General features: G+C 42.0%; 1 protein-coding gene across 1 annotated transcript in view; it reads right to left on the bottom strand.

The window, feature by feature from the left end:
• LOC117521657 (BMP/retinoic acid-inducible neural-specific protein 3-like) overlaps window positions 1–13,856 on the bottom strand; it is a 153,081-nt gene extending 139,225 nt beyond the window's left edge. Inside the window, exons 1-2 of the mRNA XM_034182978.1 lie at window positions 13,295–13,856; window positions 12,883–13,165 (exon numbers count right to left, since the gene is read on the bottom strand). Coding sequence (XP_034038869.1) covers window positions 12,883–13,133 — 251 coding nt within the window. The 5' untranslated portion in view covers window positions 13,134–13,165; window positions 13,295–13,856. The remainder of the gene's footprint in view (window positions 1–12,882; window positions 13,166–13,294) is intronic.
• Between the last annotated feature and the right edge of the window lie 754 nt (window positions 13,857–14,610).

Raw genomic sequence — 14,610 nt, 5'->3', positions numbered from 1 at the left:
TATCACCCGCAGACCAATGGACAGGCAGAACGGGCCAATCAGGAATTGGAGCAAGCCCTGCGTTGTGTAACGTCCGCATACCCTGGAGTAAACATCTGGCCTGGATCGAGTATGCGCATAACAGCCAGGTGTCCTCTGCCACCGGCCTCTCCCCATTTGAGGTGTGTTTAAGGTATCAGCCCCCATTATTTCCCGTGGTGGAGGGAGAGGTCGGTGTGCCCTCGGTCCAGGCCCACCTGCGGAAGTGCCGTCGGGTGTGGCGCTCCACCCGTTCTGCCTTGTTGAAGGCCCGGACGAGGGCGAAGACCCATGCGGACCGCCGGCGATCCCCGGTGTGGCTGTCCACAAAGGACATCCCCCTCCAAGTGGACTCCCCCTAAGTTGAAGGACCGATACATTGGACCATTCAAGATCCTCAAAATCCTCAGTCCTGCCGCAGTGAAGCTCCGTCTCCCGGCTTCACTGCGGATCCACCCGGTCTTTCATGTGTCCAGAATCAAGCCTCACCACACCTCACCCCTCTGTGCTCCCGGTCCAGCGCCGCCTCCTGCCCGGATCATTGACGGGGAGCCGGCTAGGACAGTGCGCCGGCTCCTGGACGTCCGTCGAATGGGCCGGGGGTTCCAGTATTTGGTGGACTGGGAGGGGTATGGACCTGAAGAACGCTCCTGGGTGAAGAGGAGCTTCATCCTGGATCCCGGCCCTCCTGGCCGATTTCTACTGTCGACACCCGTACATGCCTGGTCGGGCGCCAGGAGGCACCCGTTGAGGGGGGGGTCCTGTTGTGTAGGCCACCAGAAGAGGAGGTACTGCTGGCCCACCACCAGAGGGCGCCCTGCCTGAAGTGCGGGCTTCAGGCACGAGAGGGCGCTGCCGCCACGGACACAGCCGGGAGTGACAGCTGTCACTCATTAATTCCTGACAGCTGTCACTCATTCTTCATCATCACACTCCATAAAACCCAGACGTCATCTCCACCTCATCGCCGAGATATTGTACTTCTTTGGAGGTAATAGACTCAGCCGTTTGTGTTTTACAATATAATCTGTATATTGTGAGTGTTTGCAGGAGTACCGGTCCCTCTGTCTGTGGAAGCTGAGTGAGTGCTGGACGGCACTCTTGTCCCCTGAGGAATCACTGCGGTACTCTGCAGAATATTGAGTGAGAGGTGGAGGTGGCATTCCCACCGTTGTTGTTACGGGGTGTACACACACCCACACTTGACTGTCTTTGTTCTTCGCCAGCAGTACCAGATCTGACAGTCGGGGACGGTGATCACCTGGGAATTCGGGACTTGGCGGCTCCAGTATTCACCAGGTTCGGTGTCGGCGGAAATCGTGTGGTTCCGGCTCTTCTCAGGACAGACGTCTTCTATCCTCGAGCCTGCCCACACGTCACCTTTGTGGATTGACTGTAATCATATTCTGAGATTGTCTGTATGTTTGTTGTGCACCTTCACAACATTAAATTATTTTTTGGCTCATCTATTGACCGTTCATTTGTGCCCCCTGTTGTGGGTCCGTGTCACTACACTTTCACAACTATTACCTTACATTGCTATGCTGATGATACTCAGTTCTAGATGCCAATAACTGCTGGTAATCTCATACACATCCTGAGAGGATTGTCTTGTCCCAGTGAAACGCTGGATGTCCAGCAATGTCTTCCTTTTAAATCCAGACAAGACTGAAATGATGGTTCTTGGTCCAGTGAGACATCGGCATCAATTTGACCAGCTAATGCTTAACCTAGGCCTGTGTGTCATACATCACACTGACAAAGTGAGGAAGTGCTTTCTTCCACCTGCGAAATATAGTGTTAAATCTTCCTATCCTGTCTATGGCTGATGCTGAAACCCTGATCCATGCATTTGTTTCTTCTAGATTGGACTACTGCAATGTTGTATTTTCTGGTTTACCGCAGTCCATCTTTAGGGGCCTCCAATCAGTTCAAATTGCTGCTTCCAGAGTAGAGAAGCTTGAATCTTTGACTGGAATCCAGTTGAAGATTCAAGCTTCTCTACTATGGGAACCACCTGGACAACTGAGAGCCTACACAGAAAAATGCTGCTTCCAGACTTTTGACAGGAAGTCAAATCAAATCAATTTTATTTATATAGCGCCAAATCACAACAAACAGTTGCCCCAAGGTGCTTTATATTGTAAGGCAAAAGCCATACAATAATTACAGAAAAACCCCAACGGTCAAAACGACCCCCTGTGAGCAAGCACTTGGCGACAGTGGGAAGGAAAGTTTGACTGCATTACACCCATTTTGGTGTCTCTTCACTGGCTTCCTGCCTCTGTGAGATCAGATTTTATTCTGCTATTAAGATATGAAATTATTCATGGACTAGCACCTCCCTACTTAGCTGACCTAATTAAACCCTACGTACCGGCCCTACTACTTACCGTGCACCTGCTTTGTGGAATGACCTCCTTATGTCAATAAAACAGTCAGATTCTGTAAAGACTTTCGAGTCTGGTCTTAAGACACATTTATTCTTCCTCTAGTGTGGCTAGCATACTTGCACAGTATGGTACTATGCTTCTTATCCTTTTAAAGTCATTTATTAGCGATGGAACAGGTCACAGCTTCAACTTCATTTCAAGTTGGGGTCTGTTAGTGATAGGCAGGGTTAAAAATAAACCAGAACGCAGCGGTGCACCATACTGGAAAGAGATATTCAGTCCTTTACTGCCAGAATGCAGCCGGAACACCGCTGAAGAGCAACTTTTCAACCCTGTTTATAATCAGAATGAAAGAGGAAAGAAAGAGGAAGTTCCAGCAACAACAGCCAACTTTAGTTTGCTTTGTGTCTACGGTTATTTTTGCATTTTTAAAGAGCTGGAAGTTTGATCCAAGGGACCCAACAGAGATGCGTTTCAGAGCGCACGAACTGTGCGTTATTCAGCATTCTGAATTAGCACCTGCACACAAACACAGAATACATCAGGGGGAGGAAAGCAAAAAAAAACTTTTGACTGCTCAGCACACTCAACGGGAGACCCAACGGAATCACTGCAAAGCTGCCACTGGTGTGTGAGCCCTTTCAGTTTTCAAGCAAATTTCTTCCAGTGGTGGTTCTAGACCAGTTTTATTGAGGGGGCCTGGCTGGGCCAAGGGGTTTGTCAGAGTGGCACATTCAGTCCAGGGCAAAAAAAGACAAAGACTTTAAATCTTATTGGATTTATTTTGTCATTGTCTTAAAACTAATGATTAACCATTGTTAATCACTGTTGATTCAAAATATCAGATTTGAGACACAAAACAAAACCCATAACATTTTACAGACTGTATTGACTTGAGAAAATAATCAGCACCAGACTATAGCTGCTCACTGCTCTGAGTGACTGGATTGTGTCTAACTGTAATTAGGATGGGTTAAATACAGAGAACAAATTTCATTGTGTGTGTATATATATGTACAATGACAATAAAGGCTGTATTCCATTCTATCAGCTGCTTGTCCAGATCAATGTGCATCTGCCATTCAGAGGCTGTGTACAGGAGGACCATCCTCATATTTAATTGTGGACCAAGTTTCTCTCGACCTTTTGAAATGAGTATCTGACTTCTTTGGGGTGTGGTGGTGTTTAGTGGTGCTGACAGTTGAAGTTGTGTTATGATCTCAACAATGACCTTGACTGTATTATCATGGGGTCAATGATAGCAATCTTCCCCAGGGCCTTTGGGCAGCTACTGAGGACATCTTTAAAAGATCCTCTTCCAGAGCCAAGAGGGAAGGAATGTGCCACACTCATTCCCTAAACATGGTTTCTAAAATTTTTCAGGAAATAATACACAGCTTGGAAGAACTAGATGCAAAGTAAGCTTGGCATCAAGATGTATGACCAGGTAATCCTGCACTAGATTAGTTTTCCACCTCGTCCATACTGAAATTTTGGGTTCTAATAGAAACATTTGAGGAACAGCAAACTTCCGATTTTGGGCCATGCTGACATCTTTTAACAAGCAAAATAAAATAAGGACAGACAGGACTATCAAGTTGCTTATGAAACCTTGGTGCTTATCGTAGTGTCTTGACGGCCACTAAGGCCACTGTCACTTGTATATTTTTAAAGTTTTGTACAAAATCTTTGTTGTCCACATTATATATTTACTTTGCCACACCCCTTTACTCAGATCTGGCAGAAAAATCAGGGTTGGGTGGAGGTTTGGGGAGGATTTCAGGTTACATCATCACCAAATTTTGTGAAAAATCACTTATGTCCTTGGTGAATAGAAATTTAAAAAAAGAAGAGTGGCATCTCTCACCAAACCAGATTCATAGTGAAACCTATTAAAAACCTATTTCCTTAATGGAAGTTGTTTTTTTTTTAACCTCTGTGTCAATTTTATACTTCTGTTTAAGATGAGAGAATTATATCACACAGAGCTTGCCGCAGCCATCTCGCTTTGAGTACACATGATACTGTGTGCGGGAGACCACTTAGTAACACCAGGAGCTGTGAGCATGTTTCTCCAAACAGAACTGGAGTTTCACTAAAAAAGGACATCCAGCCTAAAACTTGTGCAAAATCGCAATGTCAGTCTGCATTGTATCAGCCGTCGTAATGCCCAACAACCAGAGCAGCTGAAAGCAAATAAATAAATGAATGATATTCTAGCGTGTTGCCCGTGCCAATCCATGGGCAACACACTGATGACAAAGCTTCTGACATGTTTCAAGGGTGGTAATAAATTAAACGTTTTTACAATGAGTTGAAATGGTGTGTGAGTCCAGAATATTTTTACAACCTTAGACCTCAACAATTTTTACAAGAGGAACGCAGCCCTTATATTTCCTTTTAATTACATAATTTTTGTTAATTTACTGTCTTAATGTATTCGTGAATTGTTTAGGGTCTTGTTATCATATTATACTATGTACTTGAACTTACTAAATAAAATCACTCACTGCACTCACGCTTTTAATATAAAGATAACTTACCGCCTCCTGCTGGAATGGCGTGTGAGTTCAGAATGTACTTAGCAACAGCCATTGTTCAGTGTTGTTAGCTAATATTTGTAGCTCCTCCAAAAATATTACTCCTATAAGTGCTCCAGTTTGGCACCATTCATCTGTGACCCAAAATTCATAAGCATACCAAATGGAAAATGTCAGCTCTCCACAGTTTCTCTGTGATCAAAGTTGAACACACACACAGCGTTTTGTCTTTCCCGCATTCTGCCACACACAGGTGCTTCTAATTTTAGACAGGCAGAAACACAGATGGTGGTGGAACACATCAAACACACTACAGTTTTCACTCATGGTACCAGCAACATGAAAATTAACTCACTCAAGGTAACGGCAACATTAGACTTAGCTAAATTGACTAAACCAATTAAGCTACAAAACACAATAAATGAATAACACTAACAACACTGTTAAACTAACATGAACCACAATTACACAGTTTAATACCCCAAAACCTGAACACCCATGATGCATTGCACCACAACGTCCATTGTTTACTGGTTAGTTAAATTTCTAATTTCTTTGAAAATATTTGTCCTATCAACTGTCTGTTTTTGCAGCGTTCTTCCTTGGCCCAAAATACATAAGCATACCAAATGACAAATGTCAGCTCTCCCTGGTTTTTGCATGATCAAAGCCAAATGCATGCACACAGTGGCCACTCGACTATTTTAATATAGATAGCTTACATATCGTCACCTTCTTAAAATAATGGCCTAAGTCATGTTTTGGAAAATATGATTTAGGTCATTATTTTAGGAAGGTAGCGATACTCTTGTTTATATTAGCTTATCAATGCTTTAAATAGCCCCCCCGACACACATGCTTACAAATGTATGACCAAGATCCCTTTCCACACCATCAACCGTCATGCTGTGTGGCATGGGTGAGAATCTCATTCAGAGTTTGATCATCACAATCCCCAGCTCCCCTGTTTTCCCTCCAGTGCACACACGTTGACTCCTGCTGTACCTCCCTCTCATTGTGGGGAAGTAATCAAAACAGTGCCATGAGAAAAATGATGGGCAGAGAAATAATTGGGGAAGCAGGACAGTGTGGAGTGTGTCATTACAACCAATAACCGTAACGAGAGGACAGGCTGAATGTCCCTCTGGTGGACAGATGGGCAATGTCGATCCAGCCTAGAGGGCTTAACCTGCAGCAATTCCATCAGCATGCACATGTGGTAAGAGCTGGATTTGCTATAGGAAGATAGTGGTCATTCTAACATACATGGTGATGAAAAAAAAAAATCGGAAACATGCTGCTGCATTTCTATCTGTCACAGAAAGCATTTTCTGAACTTTATCTCATTTGGAATTGTGCTTAAAAAATAATACACAAGTTGTATATTATTATAGTTTGGATTTATTGCTGGTGAGTAGGTACAGTGCTTGCCAATCCTCCTGGATAAATCTTCTCTAATCTAGGTGAAATTCTCCCAAATAAAAATACTTAAAACATAATAAAAAATGTATTAAATTAGATTAATAAAATAACTAAAATCTCCTAAATAATAATTAACTATTTTAAGAGATTTATTTGTCATAGTATTTATTAAATATGAGGTGATGAATAAAATATTCTTTATTATGATCACAGCCAAAAAAAAAAATTGTTTACAATCTGTTTCCTTAGAGCAGTTGCTGGGAAAATATTGAGCAATATGTTCCAAGGTCCTTCTAAATGATATATATTTAATCCAGTTGCAGTTCAAAATTGGAAAATGCTGCCATTGCAGCACTGTCTCCTGATTTAGCAAAATCACAGCCTTTACAACATACTGTAATCTATATAACAGCCAAGTGGTCTCTGTGTGTGTGCGTGTGTTTGCCTTCCATCATCGGACAAAAACTGGGTTGAGCTTACATTTGCTGTTTGGTATGCCTATGTATTATGGGTCAAGCTGAAAAAACAGAAAGTTGATTGGACTAATATTAGCGATATTAGTGAACATGGACACTATGCTGCAATATACCATGGGAGTTCTGGGTTTTGGGGTTTTAAATGTTATTGTGGTTCATGTTAAACAGTGTTGTTAGTGTTATTGATTTATTGTGTTTTTGTAGTTCAGTTGGTTTAGTCAGTTTAGTTAAGAGTCATGTTACGGTTACCATGAGTGAGAAGGATAGTGCGTTTGATGTTTTCCGCCACCATCTGTTTGCGGGTGTGTAAAAATAAAAGCGTGTATGTATGCATGCATGCAGTTTCAACCATGGCCAAACTGGGGAGAGCTCACATTTGCTGTTTGGTATACTTATGTATTTTGGGTCAAGGATGAAGGCTGCCAAAACAGAATGTTGATACAACTAATATTTTTGGAGAAACTATGGATATTAGTTGACAACACTGAACAATGGATGTTGATATTTGCATTCTGGACTCACACTCCATTCCAGCAGGGGGTGTCAAATCATCTATATATTAAAAGCGTGCCTGCATGATTTTATTCATTAAGTTCAATGTAAGTACTTAATATAATTGTAAATAAGCTAAAAACACATGTATGACACAAAAGAGAAAACACGTATTTCCATTATTGTCCATTTAAAAATCAAAGGACAAAATAGAAACAATAATAATAATAATAATAATAGTGTGTAACAAGAACCTAAACAATTTCTAAATACATTATGGCAGTAAATTACCAGGGAATAAAGGGTTGAGTTCCTCTTCTAAAAATTGTTGAGGTCTAAGGTTCTACAAATATTCTGGACTCAGACGCCATTCCAACTCATTATAGAACCTTTGCTTAATTTATTACCACCCTTGAAAGATGTCAGCTACACTATTTTACAAACACTACCCAATCTAGAGCCCATGGATCTCCACAGACAATGCGTTAGTATGTTGTATAATTGGCTTCATGCTAGCTTGACGTTAACATAAGCTGAGTGCCTAGTAACAGCATTAAAATGTCCTTAAAAAATACATACTTGAGGTGCCAGAGGACATGAGTGAAGGTAGTGCATTATAGCAGTGATTTATGATGGATTTATTCATTCATGTGTCTTAAAAATTCAAGTTCGCTAGTGTCATACAATGCAATGCCAACTTTTTCACTTGGCTGCTCCCGTTAGGGGTCGCCATAGCAGATTAATCATTTCCATCTCTCCCTGTCCTCTGTCTCTTCCTCCGTCCCACCTGAGCTGTCCCTCTGATATGTTCATTCCTAATCCTGTCCATTCTCGTCACTTCCAAAGAGAATCACAACATCTTCAGCTCTGCCACCTCCAGCTCAGCCTCCTGTCTTTTTGTTAATGCCAAAGCTGTAGAATGTAGCTGGTCTCACTACTGTCTTTTAGACTTTCCCCTTCACTCTTGCTGATATTCTTCGGTCATAAATCACTCCTGCCACCTTTCTCCACCTACTCCACCCTGCCTGCACTCTCTTTTTCACCTCTACCACACTCTCCATTACTTATAATGCAATTCCAACTGACATTACATAACTTGAGATACTAAAAGAGCACAGTGGTGTCCAAAGACATTCCAGAAAGGGCCAAGAGGATACAGGTTTTCTTTACAACTGCTGTCTCCACCATGTGATTTCACTGATTACATCATTTTGAGCAGATGGGATGAGCTCATCAGTGAAACCACCTGGTTGTGTCCGTGGTTGCAAAGAAAATCTGCACCCTCTTGGCCTTTTCTGGATGTCTTTGGACACCACTGTATTAGCCTAAGATGAGTGCCTCCACTTTGAGAAACAGGATTTCTAATATACTTAAAGGACATGTACTTTATTTAACATCTCAGTTAGCAACACATCATCAAAGTATTCATGATTGTAGTAAGTCCATCTGCACACATGCGGTAATAATTAGTGGTCGCTGATGTATTTTATTGCTAATTATTATTCTCTCTCAGTGAGTTAGCAGGTGCATTTCTGGAAAATGTCTAACTCAGCATTTCTCGCTATTTCTCGGTTTGCGACGCGCATTTTAGGAAAAGCAGAAATATCCTGATGGCTGACAAATAGAGTGAAACAAACGCTGCTACGTCCGATGACAAAGCTTCTGAGCTTTCATTTGGAAATGATGGTTCCTAACATGTGCTGACTCTGCTGTCTGTGTCACAGAATGCTATTTTACTGCCGCCGTGAACACACACATGGAATGTCTCCATGACGCTATTTTTTTACAGGCTGCCTGGACATGCAGATGTCTTTCTTATATTAGAAAAAGTTGCAATATGTTATTTTCAGGGACATGCCAGAATCGTGAGGAGCTGATGGCGGCACTGCTGTGGGACATCACGCTCCATCCGTGTGTGATGACTTCTTTGATGAAAAGGACCTGGGCATTGTTCTCTGGCTGGCGATTGTGCGCATTCCATGCATGACGACTTCTTTGATGGAGTGGACTTGGACATTTTTCTCCAGCTGCCAATTGTGTGCGATTCATGCATGATGACGTCTTTCATGGTGTGGACTTTACATCTTTAATCTTGGAAATCATTCTACAAGTGGGTGAGTGCCCTGTTCAGTTTGTTTCCCACTTTTGTGTTTTGTTCTCCACAACGGAGCTGGTAGGCTTTGTTAATTTTATTTTACTTTGAGTCTGTCAGATTTTGGATCTTTTTTTATTCCTGTGATGAGCAGGCCATGCAGAGGGTTATGGAGTCAGACAGTATGTAAATCAATCGGACCAAAACATTTACGAGTAACATAAAAAAGATTACCTAGTACATATTCTGCTCTGATAGATAGAGATAATCAAGACCAGTGGGCCTTCAGTTTTGGATCATGTTGGCGTCTTTTTTAACATATTAAAAATAAAGTCAGACAGTCCTATCAAGTTGCTTGTGAAGCATTGCTGCTAATTAGTCCACAAGCCCAATGCCAATTTTGAGGTAATCAGTACCACTTAAAGGGTTAACAAAACAACAACAATCCTTGGGATCATGCTCATTGCATGTGCAGCAGCTTGCTCTGTATCATGTTGTGATTGACCCCTCCCACTCACTCCCCACGGGATACAAACTCACAGTCTCTAGCATGGGAGGTGGACACTCTGACCAGTCAGCTAAAACCTGGGCTCTGGCCTGAGTGGCCAGTGGAGTGAGGCCTATTGACTACCATATGCACAACAACTCCTGCTGGCTTCCATCACACATGGTCTCTAAAGTAATGGTCAAACCAGGTCAATGTTTAATGAATTCTATGACATGTGACTATAACATGATAACTAAGTATAACAGTTGTGCAAACTATGAGCTTAACCAATAATTTGCATAGCTTGTTACCAGAATTTTAGCAACTTTAACTTCTGACCCCTGTACAAACTGAAATCGACCTTTGTCACCATTTTTACTGTTTTTAACCCATAACTCCATAACATTTAGTCATAGATAGACCTAGGATTCCTTTTTGGAATTTCTTGATCAGACAAATAATATAGAATACTTATTAATATGACTGGAGCATTTTTAAATGTTGACCCCTGTGTAAACCTCCATTGACCAGGACCTGGCTATAGCTACCACTCTTGGAAACCTACAGTATCATACATTTTTGTGAAGGCCATGGTATACAGCGGCTGGATTGTAAGTATTGATTAGTCTCTTAAGTGGTACTGAAAAGCTGCATGGCCCATGGACTAAATTGCAGGATCCTGGTGCCCAATAAATCCACTGATTGTCTTCATTACATGTTCTGCAGTTGCCAGAAAGAAAAAGAAAAAAATATATATATCGAGATCTCGTTTTTGACACACTGAATTTAAAAATGCAATTACCTGCATGCAAGCAAGATACAATTAATTCCCACATTTTATTAATTAATTGCCACATTTTTATTAATTCATGTACATAGTATAAATATTTCAATAATTTTGGCAGTGCATACTGCCAACTCATTCATTCCAACCACCACTTGCACTTGTCCTTGGTAGCAGGTCTGGATAGAGACTCTTTAATTAGGATTTACATTAGCTTGGGGATGGGTTACCAAGACATTCTGACAACTGCAGTGCCTCAGAGCAGGTGCAGTAAACTTCATACATAGGGGTGAAAGGCTGCCTGTTCTACGAGCTCACTGTATATAAAATGTTGTCTTCAACACAAATTAATCAATTCAATTATATTTTGTGCATAGCATTTCAAAAAGACAATATGGTAAAACATGGCTTGGAAATTTTATATTAGTCTCTCTGCTAGTGCATGAGCTAAACATTTTTTTGCTACCACAAAAGGTGACAAAACATTTGCAATGTAGTCCCGATATACAAGGGGCGACTGAGAAGTTTCAACCCTGACCCAGAAAATGTAGGGTGTGGTTCTCCATCTTTTGATTTTGATGAGTTTTGATTCATGGGGTGCAATGTTGAGTGCTACACAAAAATGTATGATGGTATTTCCAGAGTGTCAGGTATGGGTCAATGAAGGATTACCTGGAGTCAAAATGTAAAAATGCTCCAATCACGTTGAAAAGTATAACCCATTATTTGTCTGATCATACAGAAAAAAAAATAGCATAAAAAGCATAGTTTGGACTATCTACAGTATTTCTGAATTTTCCATGACCCTTAATTGGAGTAAGTGGTTGAAGATGAGTGAGTGAGTACTTTGCAACCTCTCTTATGTTAGTTATGAATTAATGTGGCAGGTATTCATATGTCATAGACTCTAATGGACATCAACCTTTTTGGCAAATATAAAAAATGTATTTTACTATGTGATGTATGTGCTGAACTAGGGCAGCACGGTGGTTTAGTGGTTAGCAATGTTGCCTTATAGCAAGAAGGTCAGATTGATCAATCAATCTGTGTGGCTTTTTCATGTTCTCCCCGTGTTTGCATGCGTTCCCTCTGGGTGCTTCGGCTTCCTCCCACATCCAAAGACAAATAAGTTCAGTATATTGGAAACTTTAAATTGTGTGTAGGTGTGAATGTGTTTGTTTGTCTATACTATGTTGCCCTCCGACAGCTTGGCGTCTTGTCCAGGGTGTAACCCCTCCTCGCCCTCTGACTGCTGCGATAGACTCCAGCCCCCCATCACCCTTAATCGGAGTAAGCAGTCGGAGATGAGTGAGTGAGTGAGTGATATATCTACTGAACACACACACACAGAATGCTCACATATTATATTCAACCTCCTCTGCTAGATGAGGGAGGCAAAAAAAATGATGCCTTCACCAGTATTTTAACAAAGCTACATGTCGAATATCATCATCATTACTGTGATTTATTTAACTGTCCTTACATTTGTCTTGCATTTATGCTAAATTTATGCTGTGTAAATGCATTAAATGCAAATTAGTTTTTTTGCTGTTAAACCAGGAGTCATCGAACAACAACAACAACAATAATAATAATAATAATAATACTAAAGGTCAACATTTGAGGTCAGCTTTGTATCAATCAACACAGCTGTCACCTAAATCACGATCAGTTTGCCTAAAAACCTTCAGGTGGAAATATTAAAATGACTTGCAACGAATATTTCAGAGAGACAGCGACAAGCTCAGAATCTATGTGAAAGTCAGCGGATAAGAGAAGCAAGTGGCCATCGCCAGTGGCCTGTGAAATTTAAAACGATGGGAGAAAAAGCAGACCGCTCGAAATCGTGACAGATGACTGACCACTTTGAAATCACAAGTCATGCATGTAAGGAGTGTTTGTGTTCTGCAGATTTGCTGAAGTGCTTCAGCTGTGATACCTGTGAGAGAGCCTGAAAGGAGTGCCGCACAGCAGCTGCTTCCACTGATGAGCTCCTCTCTGATTTCAAGTTCTCATCAGTGAACCCAGTGGCGTGTTTGGCGGAAATGAAAAGCAGCTTATCCTTGAAGCATGCAGTGCAATTCAAGTAAAATTACTGCACACATACAGTGCGATAACTGTGGCTGCTACTGCTACTACTACTACTGCGCAGCCTGCCGTCAGTTACCCCGGTCTCACCTGTAGATCTTGTATCTGGTGCTGAAGCCCTGCTGGTAGCGCTCCGCTGCCTCCGTGTACTCCAGGGACTGGTGAAAGGGCCCTTTATCTGACAGCAGCCAGCTGAGGGAGCCGGGGGCGCGCGCGCCTGTCCCGGCTGCGGCCCCCGCTGTGGCCCTGAGGGTCCAACAGCAGCAGCAGAGCCAGAGGCTGAGAGCCGCCCCCTCCCATAGCAGAGGCAGCCGCCTAAGACTGATTTCCTGACAGCTCATTCTTCACCCAGAGACACCTCATTCTCTCCGGACTGGGAGGACGGAACACCAGGAAGAAAGCATGCACTTGTTAGGGAATAAAACACAGAGTGTGTTCTGCAGTGTTGAAATAAACTACTAACATGCAGGTGTTGAATGCTGCAGCTCAAAAAGCCACTTACCTGCTTTTGCACCTGGGACCAGAGGATACGCTTCAGAAATAAGTCAAATCTTCCAGTCTCGAGAGAGCTACAAGTTAAAACCTCTCCTGAGTGGCAAGATTCATAAATTTCTGATGAGTCTTTTCGTTCGGCACCTCGCCAACTTTTTTTCTGGAGAAAATCCTCTATATGGTAAGATGGTCCTCCAGAAAACACAGCAAGAAGTTTTGTCAAAGGTGTCTCCAGCAGCTGGATGCAAAACATATGTTTCTCCCTTGTTAGTGGAATCCCATGTTGCATCGTATGGTTTACAAAGTGGCTTTAGTTGGTTCAAAACGTTGCATGTGCACTGCCGCGGCTGTTATTTCTCCCTCTGTGAGCCGGTGGATTAATGAGAGGCTGCTTCAGCTGTGAGAGCTTTTTTTGAGCAGCACAGAGCAAGAGAGAGAGAGCGAGAGATGGAGAGAGAGGGGGGGAAGAGAGAGAGCGCAAATGCAGGGTGATGAAGGTATGCAGTCAGATTGCATTCATGTTCTGAAGACAGGATGATGATGGTGATGCCATCAGGGCTGCTTCGCTCGTTCTCTATTACCATCACATCAATCATCCTCATTATTTAGCATCACACCGTCCTCTTTCTTAGCACACGAAAAGTGTTAAAAGGATCCCGATGATGGGCTAATTATCTCCCCGTGTTCTTTCCTGTTATTGTTCCGTGTCGGAGCTCTACATCCTGCAGTGATCCTGATGGGATGGTTCGCATCAGCCCATCCATGATGACAGGCATAGCACTACGTTCACCAATGACAGTAATTACAGGGCATTATCAGTGGATGTGCCACCAGAGCGAGCTACATGTACACGTCAGGTTCACAGGGTCGCCACAGTTTCATCCCTCAAAACAGCCTGAAAACAAAAATGTTTGACCTGTGACCTGAAAATGATGGCTGATGCATACATGCCCTGCATGCTTTACACATGACAATATAAATGTACAACTAAATATACAAATGCCTGTAATGGTGATTTATGTATGAATTCATTATATAACTTCTGTGTGACTTCATTATGAAGTCATTCATACAAATCAATCACAGATACAGTAGTGTTCAGAATAATAGTAGTCCTATGTGACTAAAAAGATTAATCCAGGTTTTGAGTATATTTCTTATTGTTACATGGGAAACAAGGTACCAGTAGATTCAGTAGATTCTCACAAATCCAACAAGACCAAGCATTCATGATATGCACACTCTTAAGGCTATGAAATTGGGCTATTAGTAAAAAAAGTAGAAAAGGCGGTGTTCACAATAAAGTAGCATCTGCTGTTGACGTTA

This window comes from Thalassophryne amazonica, chromosome 12, assembly GCF_902500255.1.
Source record: "Thalassophryne amazonica chromosome 12, fThaAma1.1, whole genome shotgun sequence".
Classification (NCBI taxonomy): Eukaryota; Metazoa; Chordata; class Actinopteri; order Batrachoidiformes; family Batrachoididae; genus Thalassophryne; species Thalassophryne amazonica.
The sequence above is the reverse complement of the archived record's forward strand: the minus strand, read 5'-3'. Positions and strand labels throughout refer to the sequence as shown.